We start from the raw sequence: 18,131 nt of genomic DNA, 5'->3' as shown, positions 1-18,131 counted from the left end.
TCTGTAGTCTGTCCAGTTCTCAAATCAATGGGATTTTATCTTCCATTGTCTGAACTATATATTTGTATTAATGAAGATAATGAATAAAATGCTACTCAATATCCTAGGAGGTATGATAACATAGCTATATAATGGATTGTCACTAATACAAAAGCCATGTATATTTTTTCAAATAAACTTCTGAAAAATTTTATTTATACTATCCTGTACTTCTGCAATTTTGTTTTTTACATATAAATATAGAATTTCATGTATTTCCTTTCCTGCTCAAAAACATAATTCTTAAATTTGATGCATCTGTCACAATGCTTTTATAGCATTGTTCTGTCATCCTATATTTTTCACTTTCACATCATTCATAAATTTTCTAAGCATGCTTTCCAATTTTTCACTCTAATGTGATAGTTATTTTTAATAACATTGAATTTTTTAGAAAATAAACTCTCAGACTCATTTTATTTCTTTTGCAGTAGAAAATAATTTTTAATATTTTAATACTATTAATTTACATTGTAATTTTCATAAACTTCATTTCTTTTTAAAACATCAAAAATCTTCACATAACTATTATTTTATGATTTAATATAATCAACAATTTTTTAAGTCATTAGAAAAATCTGGTAGTTAGTGTTCATAACACAAAAGCAAAATCTAAATCCACTACAATCATAGTATTTCACTTTCTTCAAGAAACTATTTTAGCTGTTAATACCACTATTTACTGTATCATAATGAATTCTATTTGAGAAGAGAATCATATTCCTGAAATTATTCTTTATTAAGTTGAGACATACTTTGCACCATTACCTCTAGTCCTTGGTAAAAAAATATTATTCATATATGATCAAAATTTTTCTAATTTTTTAAAATACTTATATTTTTATAATAGAAAACTACAATTTAAAAAATCCTCAAAAACAGTCAAAATACAAAATCTCTCTGGACATAAAAATTTATACCACAACTTTAGAAATAATGGAAAACTCTCTGATTTATTACCAATAAATCAATATTTTTATAACATCCCCTAGAAAAACAATCATGAAAAAATAATGTCTAAGCCAAATTTGAATTTTAAACTCAGACTTGGTGTTGATAAATATTATTGGTCTTGGCATCCTCCCTCCCCGCCACCCTTCCCACCAGGGAGCAAGTCTTCCTTCCAGTCCCAGGAAACTGTAGGAAAAAAATTACAAACTCTTAGACAATATTATTGACTCCAAGATGTCTGTCAATGGTGTCAAACTACATAATATGTCAACTCAAGCTCAGGCCACAGGAATGGTTTTCATAAACTCTTCTCTAGTATTTTGCATTCCCAGGTCCCTCCTAGACCACCAAGCCCCTCATTTCAATCGCCACAACCGTGCAACCTCCCACCACAAGCCGTAAAGCTAGTTTTTTGTGTTTGATTTCCAAAGTCATATTCACTGATCTAAATTTATCTGGGGCTACATCATGCTATATGAGGTGTACCAGAAAAATCAGTTCTTAAAGGTCTCTAATCATGTCAAAGATTCTAGATTTTGGTGCTCAAGAGTATATATATTCCACCAAAGTATGATATCAATATCCAATAATGTCTTGTAAGGTAGATGGTTACAGAGAGCAGTCACTTTCTGTAGATTTTCACTACAGAAAATATCTCTGATGGTTTTGTGGGAGTCTCAATGCCCAGAAACCAATTAAGAGGTATGGAATGAGAGACATGGCTTAAGGAAAGATGCTGAAAAGGGAGAGGAAGGAACAAAAATATGCAGTATTTAAAAGCATAGATAGATAAGAAGCTGGAGGCTTAGCTCAATGGTGGAGCACTTGCTTAGCAAACACCATGCCCTAGGTTTTATCTCCAGGACCAAAAAAAGAAAATAGACAGGATGCTACCAGATGTGAATAGAATCTAGGCATCTCCCAGGATTCTAGCTTGAAAAGACTGAGAGTATCACCAAGCTAGGATGGAAAAGCAGAAGAACCAGGTTTCTATTGGAAGGTTACAAGTTTAATCAAAGTTATACATGAAATTTTTAAAATTACATTGTCTAGAATTCAAGATAAAAGTCAGGACTGGTAACTTGAGAAAATATTTCAGAGGTAGCCACAGGTAGGATAAAATTTTTTAATATGTTACAGCAAGAACTACAAAAGACAATTGCTTATGAATCTATCTGCAAGTTCAAGAGAATCTGATCTGTTTTGCTGAGATTCAATTGCAAATCAGTGCAGAAAATTGGATAAAGATTTGTCAAAAACACTAATTTTAGCCTTCAACTATTTTAGCCTTCTCCTTTTCTTTTACTAACAGCCTATGGATATCATTATAAGCATTGCTACTAGTCCTCCTGGAGCTTACAGATGGCAGGCCAGATTCCAAATAGCTGTGTAACCCACACTTGAGTAACTGCACATACATGCCTGCTCCTACACATCTGGTAACACAGGGAGAACAATAAGATAGTTTCTGAATAACTATTTTTACTATTTATAAATAACATTAATTTTTTAATAATTACATATGGCCCAGCCTCAGAAACTTAGCAAGACCATGTTTCAAAAAAATATATTTTTTTATAATGGAGGAGAATGTAGGTCAGTGGTAGAGTGCTTTCTTAGCCTTTGCAGGCCCTGTGTTCAATTCCTAGTACTGAAAAAAAAATTATACACACACACACACACACACACACACATATATATATAAAATACACACACATATATAAAATACACTTTATCATATGGAAAGTTTAATTATGTCTTCATTATATCTTTATATCTCTTCATTTATACAGTTTTACAATAAATTTTTTTTGCAGTTTCTACACTTTATTTTTATTTAGTTATAAACCTTATTCACATAAATTAATTTTTTTGCTTTTCTATTCATAAATCAGTTTCTCCTCTTTTAGTTCCAAAATATTCAAGACATTTACAATCATTTAATAATCATATATGGTTTTTTGCCTTATAAAAATAAACTGTTGTTTAGAAAATAACCAGGATAAATTATAATTATCATATACATTGAATGGTATGGAAATTTACATTTCTTCTGGCCTAAAAAATTGATTTAATATTCATTAATAATATTAAAGTTTCCTCAGTTATCTCTATGATTTACATTAAATTTCATCTTTCAATTTTAACTAAATCTAAAAACCTTAGTATTAACTTGATCTGAGTGTGGGTAAATAAATTTAGATGACAAAAGCCTCCAATTCTCAAAGCTATCTAGGCAATTATCTTAATTTTGTTTATTCTTCTCCGTGTGTGGACATTGAGAAGCTCGGAGGGCATAAATATAGTTACCCATGTAGATTGAAAGAGAGATGTCTTTCAGAGTCAGCATCAAAGAGAAGAAAAGCCAACGTTAGTATCAGTGGAAATGCCTTTAGTATGTGAGATTTCAGCCATGACTATCCCAAAGTCTTCAATAACAGACACAACCTCCAGTAACAAATTCAATATTCCAAGGCTGAATTCACTCCTCCCCAGTGTAGACATATTTTTCTCCTTTCATGGTGCTGGGATGGAACCCAGGGCCTCATGCACACTAGGTCATGTTTTATCTCTGAGCTCCTCCCAATTCCCTCTTCAATATTTGCAGAATTCTCAGAATAACATTTCCCTAGGAAAAGCTTACCACATCAAAATAGAGTCTGTGAGGAGGCATTTCATATTGGATATTGAAAACTGAACTAAAATGAAAAAACTTGTGAAATATTTAACTAAAGAGATTAATTTCCCAGAACAGTCAATATTAATCTGAATTTCCTGAACTGTGCATGAAAGAACTCTTCCTAAAACTCGTTAAAGCCTTAACAAAGAGTTTTCTCATTGCCACTTTCATCTCCTTATTTCTAAATGTATAGATGACAGGATTCATAAAAGGAGTAATAATGGCATCAAAGATAGCTAAAAATTTATCTATGGGTAAGGTAGGGAATGGCCACACATAGATTATGATGCAAGGACCAAAGAAAAAAACCACCACAGTGATGTGAGCTGAGAGAGTGGAGAGGGCCTTGGAGGAACCTCCTGAGGAGTGTTTACGAACCGTGACCAGGATGGAGATATAAGACACAATCAAGATGAAGAAGGTGCCCATGGAGATGAAACCACTGTTGACAGTGACCAGAAACTCCAGTCTGTATGTATCTGTACATGCAAGTTTGATAAACCGGGGGAAATCACAGTAAAAGCTATCCATTTTGTTGCTTCCACAAAAGGGCAAGTTTACAACAAAAGCCAATTGGACTACAGAGTGGATAAGTCCAATGGTCCAAGCCACAGTCAGAAGAGAAATGCACATTCTTAGGCTCATGATGGTCAGGTAGTGGAGGGGCTTGCAGATTGCCACGTATCGGTCATAGGCCATGACAATGAGCAGCACCATCTCTGTCCCTCCCACAGTGTGAATGAAGAACATCTGTGTGATGCACCCTTTCAAGGAGATGGCTTTATGCTTTCTGAACAGGTCATAAATCATCTTTGGAGAGGAGATGCTGGACACTCCCGTATCAATGAAGGAGAGATTTGCCAGCAAGAAATACATTGGGGAGTGTAAGTGATGGTCTGAGATGATGGTGAGCACAATGAGAAGGTTTCCCAGCATACTTGCTACATAAAATGTTGTGAAGAACACAAAAAGGAGAATCTGAAGCTCCCAAGAACTGGTGAGTCCCAGCAACACAAATTCAGACACCGCTGAGTAATTTCCTCCGTCCATCAACTTCATGTGCAAGGTTGAACCTGATGTTCCTGTTACCTGAGGAGGACATGAGGCAGGAAAAGTGTTCAAGTTGAAAAGGACGTCCTAGCTATGGAGTAATGACCCAGATATCAAAAAATGAAGGTCACCTTGCCATTGTACAATTAAGAGTTTATACTGTGCTTGAGTCACAGAGAGCTAGCCCCAGAAACTTTTTCTGTGTCTAAATCTTTGGGATCGGGGCTGGGGATGTAGCTCAACTGGTAGCGCACTCGCCTGGCATGCTTTCGGCCCAGGTTCAATCCTCAGCACCACATACAAACAAAGATGTTGTGTCTGCCAAAAACTAAAAAATAAATATTAAGATAAAAAAATAAATAAAAAATAAATCTTTGGGATTATTTGATCATACAACCTCAGATTTAGTTTGAGCTTCACAGTACAGTCCAGAAGGGGGAAATGTAAACAAAAGCACCTAAGAATTTAAGGAGTGGTGTATCAGAAGTACAGAGACTTATACTCTCCAATTTCTACATGGAAAAAAATGCCACAGAATAGGAAATGTGTTAAAATGGAAAAGCTACTTACTTTTTACTTATTTACACAGCCACCTTAAAATATTCAGAAGTTGTTTACTGATATATCTTGGGCTTTCTAGGTTTACAATCATGTTATCAACAAAAAAAAAAGGTAATCTTTTCCTCTTAAAATTTTGCTGGTTTAAGATCATATTCATTTTTTTTAAAACTCATATTAATTATATTACCCTCTTGCTAATATCAAATTCCTACTATACTTTTTTATTCTCTTTATGGTTACTATCCCTTTCCAATGACACATTGCTCTATTCTTTTTTAATATAATGGTAACTACTTTCCTTACAATATATTTCATTTCTTTCTTACTTATCCCCAACATTTATGATTAAATCTTTCTAATACTTTTCTCCACCCTCTGCTCCCTGTGCCTTCCCATTCAAATTAAGTCAGTTCCTTCTTGTGCTTCTGAAATTATTGACTTTACATACTGTGCCTCCTGACTCTAATCCCCCTTATTTGATTTTCTTTCATTTTTTCCATTTCATTATCCTTCATCCTACATATTTTGAGATACCCAGTGAACCTCATTTTCCAGCCTCATATTTGAATTTCATAAATAATCCCCCATTTTTACAATTCAGTTTTTTAATTTTTCAGCTCATGATTTGACCCATGAATTATAAACTTATCTAAATTGAGAATGTTCATATTCTCTCACATAATTGCAACTAAGACAATTTCTTCAAGTTCTATCTTATCATAAATGCTGATCTTTATTTTTTTACCCTTTTTAGTGATCATTTCCTTCAGAATAGACATATCAAAGTTTATAACATTAATTTCCTTTCCTCCTAAAAGCTTATGGCCTCTAAAAAATCTTTCATCTCTTTTGTTGAAAAAAATAGCTGTAAACAGGGATCAATGTTTCAAACTAGAAAACAAGGACTCAAAAAGTTTAAATAAATTGCCTAATGTTGCACAGCTAGGTGTTAAATTCAAACCCAATTCTTACAATTGTTAAAAAATGGAAGTAAATTTTAAAAGCATCTGAAGAAAATGTCAAAATTTTACCAGTTGCTGTCTTTCTATGAAGATACCGTGGGTTTTCTCCTTTTTTCCACTTTTGTTTCATAAATTTTCTATTTGAGCACATGTATTTGTCCTTAAAGAAAAATATACCAAAACAGGTTGACTCCAGATTTCAGGCATTCTTTACTACACTACTCTGTTAAAAATACTGATGACCTAAGTTCAAAGATAATTTTAAAGAATTAACAAAGCAGCTTTTACTATCAGAGAATTTGGTAGAATTTCATAGAAGGTAAAATGAGTTTGGGGGTATCTAGTATTTCATTGCCAGAACTCCTTCCTCTCTTATCATAGTACATCTACTCCTACTCTGTAGTCACTATCTTCATAGCCCACTCTACTGTCCAAACTTCTTCTGTCATTCTCTCACTGATCCGGTCTCCTCTAATTCCTATCCTCCAGATTTATCCCTTCCAGAAACTTTCAAATAAATCATTTCATGCTAAGCCAGCAAACTCTTGAGTCTCACCATATTCTTCCCTTTGGTTAAATGTGCTCCTATCTGTGTGTGCTATGCTTTCTGCCACAGCTCTCCAACTGTCCCCCAACTTCCCAGCACACCACAGAAAGGGACATCAACAAATTAGCACAACACCTCTGAAACCTCCTGTACCCAATCTTACCTCCCTGTGGGAAAGTTTTCTTGCCAATTTGAGGCTTACTGTATTCCACTGTCCATTTCACCTGAGTTACATAGAAAAGATTAAAAAAATAAGAAAAATGGCTGAATTGTTTCTAAGCACCAGTACTGATTCTTGCTCAAGATGAAAATGTCACTCCAGTCCATAGACAGCCAGTGAGAACCAGAACTCTCCTGAGTCAGACCAAAGAACCTATTCTCCTCAAATGTAGATCAATAACCTCAAAATTGGGTGAAAAGATAAAAAGCTTCAATTACATGAGAGTTATAATTCCTAAAGAGAAAAACAGGAATTAGTTTGAGTTACGCTGAAAACTAAGTTACAGAAATTCAGAGTTTGTAACACACAGAAACTGAAACTATCATTGGAGAAATTACTATGAAAAACTAATAGGAAATACAGAATTAGAGAAGTAGAAAGGAATATGAGACAGAAAACATGAAAATGTCATGCTGTTGCATCATCCTGGAACAGCTGCTTCTGTTCAATATTCCACCCTTCGCTCAGGACTCAGTTTAGTGTCTTCTCCATCCAAAAAAAAAAGAAAGAAAGAAAGAAAAACAAATCTACCAACATCACTAACAAAAACTATAGCTGCTCATCCTATTACTCTTCTCCATGCTTTGTCTAGAACATGTAGGAACAAATATGTGAAAAAATAATTAAATTTTGTCTTAAAAAGGGAGATAATTACTGACCAATAGTTGAGGGCAGGTCCACTATCCAAAGACAGGTTCGATTCATGTCTGGTCAGCTCGACTGTAAAGAATTTGTTTTACATACATTTTACATGATAGCACTTGAAGTGGGAGCATTTTTCTAAACTTAGAGGAGGAAAATTTTACATTCTGACTGAGATTGTGGCCTTTTCAAAAACAAAGAACCTTATGTTGTTTCTCTCAAGTAAAAAATATTCTAATTAGCACTAACTATGGGTGACCAAATGATAGCACTGAGTCTGGGGGAATAGTCCATCCTCCCTTGACTGAATTTTCCTGGGAATTATACCTCAGAGTCCTAGGGGATAAAAAGAACAAAAGAACAGAAGGGGTGGGGGAAAGCATCTTCCATGTGCCAGATGCAACTGTGCCTAGATGGGTAGAAGAAGTATTTTGCTTCAAAATGAGTCAATTGAAGTAGTTGATGTGAAATTGAATACTTCCTTCAACATATTAAATCAAGAGTATTACACCAGGCTGGTGACTCCCACCTGTAATCCCAGTGGCTCAGGAGGGTGAGGCAGGAGAATTGCAAGCTTAAAGCCAACTACAGCAATTTAGTGAGGAATTAAGCAACTCTTCAAGACCTTGTCTCTAAATAAAATATAAAATAGGGCTGGGAATGTGACTCGGTGGTTAAGCACCCCTGGGTTCATTCCCCAATACCAAAACAAACAAACCAAAAAAGTAATTTTCTTTCACAGTCCTGTAATCTTTCCCTCTAATTCTGTTATTGGTATCATTCTTCAGGGATTATTGTCTCATGTTAAGTCTTACAAAGAACAGCAACTGATCAACTCAAAGACCACCCAACACATTTAGAAATTTTTGTTTGTTTGTTTGTGGTGCTGGGGTTTGAGCCCAAGGCCTCGTGCAAGCTAGGCCAGCACTCTGTTGCTGAGGTACATCCTCTGCCCCACATTTGGAAATTTTAAAACTTCCAAATAATTTGTGTTTTAAACAATGAAATTTTTACATGCTGAGAAAGGAACTTGTGGGGTATACAAGCCTACAGGTACTTGAATGGAAATGCATATATGAGAAAAATAGAAACCAAAAAATCATCTAACTTTCCAAAATGAGAAACCAGAAAAAGACCAGACTAAATTAAATGAAAGAAGATAGATAAGAGCAGAATGAAGGTGGACATGGTGGCACACCCCTTAGCTACTCAGTAGGCTGAGGAAGAAGGAGTACAAGTTCAAGGCCAGTCTCAACAACTTAGCAATACTCTCAGCAACCTAGTGAGCCACTGTCTCAAAATAAAATAAAAAGGGCTATGGATATAGCTCAGTAGTAAAGTGCCCCTGGTTTAAATTCCTAGAAAGGAACAAAAACAACAACAAAAAATGTTCATAAAAGGGCTGTTTGTAACTCAAAACTGGGAATAATTTAAATGTCCAACAATGAACTACTGACTAAAGCAATACATCTACATCCATAAAATAGATACCACATAGCCACCAAGAATTACACACCAGCACATTTTTCATCAGAAGATTTACATATCACATTACCAAATGACCAAGGTTATTGTAGAACAGTACAATTATATTTTGTATAATACAATTTTAAATACATAAAAGAAGATCCAAGAAGAAATATGCCAAGAAGTGACAGTTATATTTTAATGAAATGACTTTAACTCAACATTTTCTTTTTCTCACATACTTAACAATAAGTAACTTAAAAACATACTTTAGACTCCAGTGTGTTGATTTATTTTTAGTTTTTATTTTCACATTTTGTGGTAAATCTACCAGATTTTCTCATCACTTGAGATGCAGATGGGAAAAAGTTGCTTCTTTCTTCCTCTTAGCTTTTATTTGCCTTTGCTGTTTATATAATAACAAATAACTACTGACTCCTTTCTCTAGGCTAGGCATCCCTCTAGGTACAAATGAACAAGAAATCACAGTTTCTGCTTTATGGAGCACAAGTCCTGTGGAGAAAATGTAATTAACAAAATATTAGGAAGCACTCTTTCCTACAGAGACATTAAACCAAGTACATAATAAAGACTGGAGTAGGGAGGCAAGAGGGAACTACTTTAGAAAGGAGTCTTTCTTGGAGTTGACAGTCAGGCTGAAATCTGAATGATGAGAAGGAGCCAGCCCTGCATACACCTGTGCAACGTGCTCTGCAGGCAGAGGGAAGAGTCAGTGTACAGTCCTCAAGAGACACAAGCTTGATATGTTCAAGTAACAGCTTGGGGCCATGCATAGCAGAAGGGAGAAAGTGATTTAAAAAAAAAAAAGTTCACAGGGCACAGTGGCACACATCTGTAATCCCAGCAGTTCTGGAAGCTGAGGTAGGAGGATCACAAGTTCAAAGCAAGCCTCAGCAATTTAGCTAGGCTCTAAGCAACTTAGGGAGACCTTGTCTCAAAATAAAATATAAAGAGGCTTGGAGATGTGGTTCAGAGGTTAAGTGCCCTGGGTTAAATCCCCAGGAAAGAGAGGGGGGAAAGGGAGGAAGGGAGGGAGGAAAGAAGGAAGGAAGGAAGGAAGGAAGGAAGGAAGGAAGGAAGGAAGGAAGGAAGGAAGGAAGGAAGGAAGGAAGGAAAAGAAAAGAAAGGAAAGAAAGTTCATTGAGGTTATTGAGGTTGGCAGGATCAGATCTCATCAGGCTTTGCTAGTGCTGGTTAGGCCACAGGGTGAAGCAGGGTGCAACCTCCCAGTCATGCTGGGGTCACCCTTCCCTAAGATATCATTACTTTCCAAGAGCTTCCCTTCTTTCAGGGCATGCATTAGCTCTGAAGAGTAGCCCAATGGTGTCTACCCCTTTCCATAGCATCCACAAGCCCATGAGTCCTAGTTACATTCTTTGTGTGAGTCTGCTGAGTTACCATATCACTTCATAACTTATATTTTTTGTGTTGAACCCAGGGGTGCTTTACTACTGAGCCACATTCCCAGCCCATTTTTTATGTTTTATTTTGAGACAGGGTCTCACTAAGTCTTAGGGCCTTGCTAAGTCACTGAGATTGGTCTCAAACTTGCAATCCTCCTGCCTCAGCCTCCCAAGCCACTGGGATTATAGGCATGTGCCATCATGTCCGGCTCTGTCTATATAATTTTATAAATTAATCAGCTCGAAAACTTTTTCCAGCATATTAAAAAGCAACATAAAGGCTGGGCATGGTGGTGCACACCTGTAATCTCAGGATTTGGGAGACTGAGGCAGGAAGATTGCAAATTCAAGGTCAGCCTCCACAACTCAGCAATGTCCTAAGCAACTTAGTGAGACACTGTCTCAAAATTTAAAAAAAATAAAAGGGCCAGGGATGTACCTCAGTGGTAAAGTGCCCCTGGGTTCAATACCCAATACAAAAATATATTTTTTGGTTTTGTATGGATAGAGTTAGAGAAGATAATGCTAAGTGAAGTTAACCAATCCAAAAAAAACAAATGCCGAATGTTTTCTTTGATATAAGGAGGCTGATTCATAGTGGGGTAGGGAAGGGGAGCATCAGAGGAATAGTCAACTCTAGATAGGGTAGAGTTCATATGAAGACACAAATTGGTGTGAATATACTTTGTATACAACCAGAAATATGAAAAATTGTACTCTATATGTGTGATAAGTAAACAAAAATATATAGATAGATAGATAACCAAAACAAGATACTAGAATTATAGCATATAAGAAGGCAATTTGAATATAAGAGAACACTGTTTTTAAAAAGTACAGATAGCAAATTGAGTCACAGCATATTGAAGTCTCTCTATTCAAGAAATTTTATCATTTAAAATGGATAAAGAGGCTTCTCACTCTCAAGATAATCCACATTCTCCCTTGAATGTATGTCTACCTTCCTAAATAAATCTCTGTCTATGCTTTTAAAAAAATAAAGAAATAAAATAATTGAAGAATATTCTAGTTCTGTTAGGAAAAGAACAAGTTCTTGATCACAGACTGATGAATTCAGAAGGAAAGAAACAAAATTTGCAGACAGAATGGGAGAAAGTCATCAAAATTGAAATACTTTTTTAAATTGATTGATTGATTTTTGGTACTTTACCACTGAGCTGCATCCTCAGATCTTTTGTTGTTATGATAAGTTCTTTCTAGTTATGCATAACATTAGGATTAATTTTGACATAATTATATAAGCATGGAATATGATTAGCTCAAATTCAGTCCTAATATTTCCCCTTTCCCTCCTATCCTCCCTCCCCATGTTCCTTTCCCTCTACTGATCTTTCTGCTAATTTACTTTTATAAATATATATGTATGTATTTTTTGTATTTGTATGGATGGAGTTAGAGAAAATAATGCTAAGTGAAATTAGCCAATCCCCCAAAAAAAAAATGCCAAATGTTTTCTTTGATATAAGGAAGTTGATTCATAGTGGGGTAGGGAAGGGGAGCACGGGAGGAATAGACAACTCAGGATGGATAGATAGATAGATAGATAGATAGATATAGATAGATACAGATATAGGTATAGATATAGATATAGATAGTACCTTGTGGATGTACGTGATGGTGAGGTTCACTGTGGTATGTTCACACATGTACACAGGAAAGTTAGGTCAGATTCATTCTGCTATTCTTCCCTTATCCCATCCCTCTTCCCTCCCCTTTAGTCCCTTCACCTAGTCCACAGATCTTTCTTCTATTTTAAATGGGATCACTCTCCCCCTGCTTTTTTCTTTCTCTCTTCTCTCTCTCTCTATTTTTCCCCCTTGTTTTGGATTAGCTTCCACAAACAAGAAAAAACATTTCTTTGGCTTTCTGAAGCTGGTTTATTTTGGTTAGCATGATAATCTCCATCTACCAGCTGTTCCATCCATTTACCAGCATTCTTCTTTATGGCTGAGTAATACTCTACTCTATATTTATACCACATTTTCTTTATCCATTCATCTGTTGATTGATTGATTCCAGAGCTTGGATATTTATTTTGAAACAAAATAAATATCTTGTTAAATTGCTGAGGCTGGCCTTGACCTTGTGATTCTTCTGTCTCATCCTCCAGAGTCACTGGGATTACAGGCATGCACCCCCACACCCTCCCACTTGAGAAGTGATTTTAATGTTTTATTTCATTTTATTAAACAAGTACTTATATAATACTTTAGACCAAAAAAAATTTTAAGTACTTTACAAATATTAATTCATTTAATCCTTGAAACCTTACGAGGAAAATATTATTAGTCAAAAGGAACTGCCATTTTCTAGGTCTAAAATAGTGAAATGTCAGGAATTTAGGTTTAATCCAGGTCTATTTTGCAGATTATGGAATTTAGGCATAAATAGAATAATAATACGCTATTTGAGCTAGTAAAAAGCAAAGCTGGGATTAGAAGCCAGGCAGTGGCTCTCACATGTTTGTGCTTGTAACCACATCACTGAATGTTTTGATCAGCCTTTTCAAAAGACCTGACAAGAACGATTTTAGAGGAGGAAAAGTTTATTTGGTGCTCCTGGTTTCGGAGGTCTCAGTCCATAGATGACCAGCTTCCTTGCTGTGGGCATGAGGTAAGGCAAAACATCACAGTAGAGGAGTATGGTGAAGGAAAGCAGCTCAGGATATGACCATCAGAAAACAGAGACTAAGTTTGGCTCACCAGGGACAAAATATAAACCCCAAAGGCATGTCTCGAATGACCAGCCTCCTCCAGCCACACCCTACCTGCCTTCCATTTCCACCCAGTTAATCCCTATCAGGGGATTAATGCACCAATCAGGTTAAGGCTTTCGTAATCCAGTCACTTCACTTCTAGACTTTCTGGCATTGTCTCACACATAAGCTTTTTGGGGACACCTCATATCTAAACCATAACACTGAAAAGGAGAAAAATTTTCCCAATGATTTTCCCAATCATTGCTGATTTCAGCTGTAATTAGGATAAGCACAAACTGGAATGGAAGGAAATTGCTATGTGTGCCCCTAACCAGACCCCCATTTTTCAAATGCTGTGATGCTTCTGGGACACAACTTTTGACAGGACTAGAGTAATTATAAGGGTTAGTTTATAGTTACTGTATGCATTAACTAAAATTAACAAGCCCATAATGTTGTGACCCTACTTAGGTTGACATTGTGAATAAAAAAATTTTAAATAAAAATGACTTTATTTTTGTTAATTAAAGGGCATCATACACTGACGGATAAAAGAAATACCTCCTTAAATATTTAAATATTATGCATCATAAAGCCCCTTAAATCAATATGAGAAAGGAGGAATCTGCTCAAATGCTGAATAGGATATAACTGGCCAATCCAGAATCCTCTTTATCAAGGACATTTGGGAAAATTTTGGACACAGTTCTATTTTAATACTTTTTATTCCAACACATCCCATAAGAAAGAATAACGTACCTTCCTTGTTTGTGTGCAAGAAAACACACATCAAGAAAATCCTTCATGTGGGTAATAGAACTTATAAGCAAAGTATCCATTATGCTATGTTTCTTTGAATTCTTGTCTATCACATGGACAGGAAATGTTACAGATACATTTTTCCTGAAAGACAATCATTTAAAATAACTTCTGGGGAGTCAACAACTGGCAGAATATTCTCCTCATTGCCACCTTCATCTCTTTGTTCCTTAAAGTATAGATGACAGGGTTCAGAAATGGAGTAATTATTACATCAAAAATGGCAAGGAATTTATCCACAGGCACTGTGAGAAATGGACATGAATACACAAAGATACACGGACCAAAAAATAAGACCACCACTGTGATGTGAGCTGACAGTGTAGAGACAGCTTTGGACAAGCCACCTGACGAATGCTGCCTAACAGTGACCAAGATGAAAATATAGGAGATAATCAAGATGAGGAAAGTTCCCAGAGAGATGAAGCCACTATTGGCAGTGACTAAGAACTCCAGTCTGTAGGTGACTGTGCAAGCAAGCTTAATAAATCGAGGGAGATCACAGTAAAAGCTATCCACTTCATTGGGGCCACAGAATGGTAGTTTTACAACAAATACTATTTGGATCAATGAGTGGATGATTCCAGTGGTCCAGGCCACCACCAAGAGTAAACTGCAAGTTCTGAAGCTCATGAGGGTCAGGTAATGGAGAGGCCTACATATAGCTATGTATCGGTCAAGGGCCATGGTTATGAGCAGCACCATCTCAGTTCCTCCAAAGACATGAATAAAGAACATCTGAGCAATGCAGCCTTGGAAAGAAATGACTTTTCTGTCCTTGAAAAGATCAGAAATCATCTTGGGAACTGTAACGGAGGAGATCCACATGTCAAGAAAGGAGAGGTTGGCCAGTAAGAAGTACATGGGGGAGTGTAAATGTGAGTCAGAGATCACTGTGAGCATGATAAAGACATTTCCTAAAATACCTGCCATATAGAATGTAGAGAAAAGCAGAAAAAGGGCAAGTTGTAACTCCAAAGAACTGGTGAGTCCCACCAACACAATCTCAGATACCATCGAATAATTTCCTCCCTTCATGGTCTCAGTTACCTTGGGGCTCCAAATTTGCCTGAAAGAACAAAAGAAATAAGAAAGTAGAGTTACTGGATAAATCATTTTAGGCTTCCATGACAGCAACAAAACCCCTAGGAAATAATGTGCTACGAGATTTGTCACAGGAAGTTGACCTTACACAACCATGAAAGCTGGTTCTACAATGGGTGAGTCCATCATCTTTTTATTTAATGTTATAGCTGGAAGGCTACAAGGAGGCATTCAGGATGGGAATATGGGTATAAAGCTGGGGAGAGTAATGATAATCTAGAACCCACAAGCAAGAGCTAGAGTCCACAAGATAGAAACTAGTATCAGATCTCATTGCCTCTCACCTTGACAGCATGGGTGTACTGTAGAAGCCAAGGTCATTTGTCACAGGAATAAACACACACATGGTCCATGAGTCCATGGACCTAAAGGAGGATCCCAAGGAACATGTGGCAGTTGCAGCCCCATTCACTGCCTCACACCAATGGGAGAAACTAGAAGAAATTCCAAATCTTACAAAAGAACCTCTCCTGAGCCCATTCCCACTGGAAACGTATTTTAAAAGAGGAATTCTGAGGAATATAGCTCAGCCTAGCCAAGTTAGAGCAATGAAAGTCACCACACTGTGTCAATTAAAAATAAGAAAAAATGACAAAATAAAGTTAATGACCAAATAAAAGAGAGAAAATGAATACATTTTGAAAAATAGTTACCATCTCTTTTGCACTATGACCACAATAGCACTGAAATAGATCTAGCAAAGGCTCTAAATCTTCTATTCCTCTTACCACCCTATCTTCCACCAACTTCCCTCATGATTACTGACTCTCTAAAATTTAACCATTAGTTCCCCTGCAGCATCAGGGAGCTATTTCAAATGAGGGATTGCAAAAAATAATTTCAATAGAGTTTTAGGACAAAAGCAAAACAAAAGTACCAAGTATTATGTCATATGGAAAGCCCCCAAAACTTCTAAATGCTAAAGAATTTTGGAGTTAACCTCTCTTTCTCCCTGTTCCAGGTATATGGGGATTTCTCTGGGATCAAGAATTAGTCTAGTGATAATCTGAACATCCCCATGGTGGATTGGAACTCAAATCTTGAGTCTGAATAGTAAGGTGTATTTCATATATGATTCCAAATATTTTGCCATATATAAACCAAATCAGAAGAGTAATATGATTTCCCTTTCAAGACTAATCCTAAAACATGTGAAAGTTTATTTAAGTTTTGAGCTAGCCAGCTAGAGTACTCAGAAATTAATCCAAGTGTTATAATAAAAAAGAAAAAGAAAAGCAGTTTATCTACTACCCTTTGGACATGAAGTTCCCAGTGATCCCGCAAAAGTATTTTAACAACATAGAAGATATTTGTGTTGAACAATATGTCTCATAGATGGAAAGCTCTTAATAAACGTTGTTTAGTGGATGGCTGGATAGTTGGGTTATATGATGAACAGCAGGATAAATGGATAGATAGATAAATTAACTTGTCTTTTCATTTGGTCACTTGGGATTTCAGTAGTAAGCCAAAATCATTTTGCATCATTAAATTGACTTACCATTTTTTACTCCTTTTTTTTTAATGTTGTTAGTTTGTTTTGGTGGTGCTAGGGATAGATCCTAGGGTCTCACAGATGCTAGGCAAGCATTCTACCACTGAACTACAATCACAGCCCATTTTTATTTTATTTTAAGACAAGTTCTTACTACATTTCCCAGACTGGCCTTGAATTTGTGATTCTCCTGCCTCAGCTTTCCAAGTAGCTAGGATCATAGGCTTCTTTTTCTTTCTGAAGGAAACTATTCCCATTCTTTGAAATTTGATTTTTACTCTACAGTAATCATTTACCTCAGCAAATCTAACACATCTCTCCTAAAAAGTGTTTGGAGTTACAAATATGAAATAAAACAAAATTGTAATACACTGAAAACAACCATTAACAACTACATGCAAAAATATCTGCTCTGGGCACAATATCATGCAAGTAAAGAAACAAACATAAAGTGAGGCTTGTGTTCCCCCTCCCCCCTAGGGGAATTGTTTAGGTTTGGGGGGCGTGTTTTGTTTGGATTTTTAGTTTGGGTTTGATATGGGGGGGTTGTTTCCTTTTTGTGACACTAGGAACTAAACTCTGGGCCTCACGCATGCTAGGCAAGTTCTCTACCACTGAGCTACATCCCTAAAGCAAGGTTCCTAATTACATGAGCCATAATTTAGAATCTGAAGAAACAGGTCAAAGATAAACATTAACACACAGTGAAACACATGAAGGGTCAAATTTGTGGTTCAACCTCTGAACCACTGGAGTTCACAGAAGCAAGAATTGTACTGGTTCTTGGTAAACAGAAACTTCCTCTGTAGGATTCTTTACAAGTGGTCATCAATGAATAATTCCACGGATAAAGAACAAGTTAGCTCCTCTTGAATATTCATATTATGAAATTCTTCTATTTAATGAGAAGTAGTGTTTTCTTTAACTTCTAATTATTGATCCCAGTTTTGTCATTTGAAGTCATGCAGAATTAATAAATTCATCTCTTATACACCGGACTTTCAAATATGTGAAATTATCTCTCATATCTATCCATCAAGGTCATCCTTTTATGAGCAAACTACCTAGGTCCTTCTAAAGTTCCTCATGAACTGGGGACAGTGGTGCTTACCTGTAATCCCAGTGATTCTGGAGGCTGAAGCAGGAGGATTGTGAGTTCAAAGTAAGCCTCAGCAACTTAGTGAGGCACTAAGCAACTGAGGGAGACCCTGTGTCTAATAAAATATAATAAAGGGCTGGGGATGTGGCTCAGAGGTTAAGCGCCCCTGTGTTCAATCCTCAGGAACAAAAAATATATATATATATGATATGTCAAGAGCTTTGTAATGTTGTGAACAACCAATAAAAAAAATAAAATTAAAAAAAAAAGATTGAATTATTTGTCTTCCTAAACATAAAGGTAAATGGTTTTTAAAACTTAAACACACACACACACACACACACACACACAC

At 36.1% G+C, this 18,131-nt stretch overlaps 2 protein-coding genes across 2 annotated transcripts; both read right to left on the bottom strand.

Annotated features, from left to right (window-relative positions):
• Positions 1-3,751: 3,751 nt before the first annotated feature.
• Positions 3,752-4,892, bottom strand: LOC144377625 (olfactory receptor 4F3/4F16/4F29-like). Its single transcript, XM_078049024.1, has one exon. It carries the CDS (start codon positions 4,727-4,729, stop codon positions 3,752-3,754), a length of 978 nt encoding a protein of 325 aa, XP_077905150.1. The 5' UTR covers positions 4,730-4,892.
• Positions 4,893-14,180: 9,288 nt separating this feature from the next.
• Positions 14,181-15,131, bottom strand: LOC101958520 (olfactory receptor 4F21). Its single transcript, XM_005337170.3, has one exon. The coding sequence runs from the start codon at positions 15,117-15,119 to the stop codon at positions 14,181-14,183; it is 939 nt and encodes a 312-aa protein (XP_005337227.1). The 5' UTR covers positions 15,120-15,131.
• Positions 15,132-18,131: the final 3,000 nt, after the last annotated feature.

Source organism: Ictidomys tridecemlineatus, chromosome 5 (assembly GCF_052094955.1).
Source record: "Ictidomys tridecemlineatus isolate mIctTri1 chromosome 5, mIctTri1.hap1, whole genome shotgun sequence".
Taxonomy (NCBI): domain Eukaryota; kingdom Metazoa; phylum Chordata; class Mammalia; order Rodentia; family Sciuridae; genus Ictidomys; species Ictidomys tridecemlineatus.
Note: the sequence above shows the minus strand (reverse complement) of the source record. Positions and strands in the feature narration are given on the sequence as shown.

Excerpts from the sequence above, each read along its gene's own strand:
- LOC101958520 (XM_005337170.3), bottom strand. The coding sequence starts at position 15,119 with ATGAAGGGAGGAAATTATTCGATGGTATCTGAGATTGTGTTGGTGGGA.
- LOC144377625 (XM_078049024.1), bottom strand. The coding sequence starts at position 4,729 with ATGAAGTTGATGGACGGAGGAAATTACTCAGCGGTGTCTGAATTTGTG.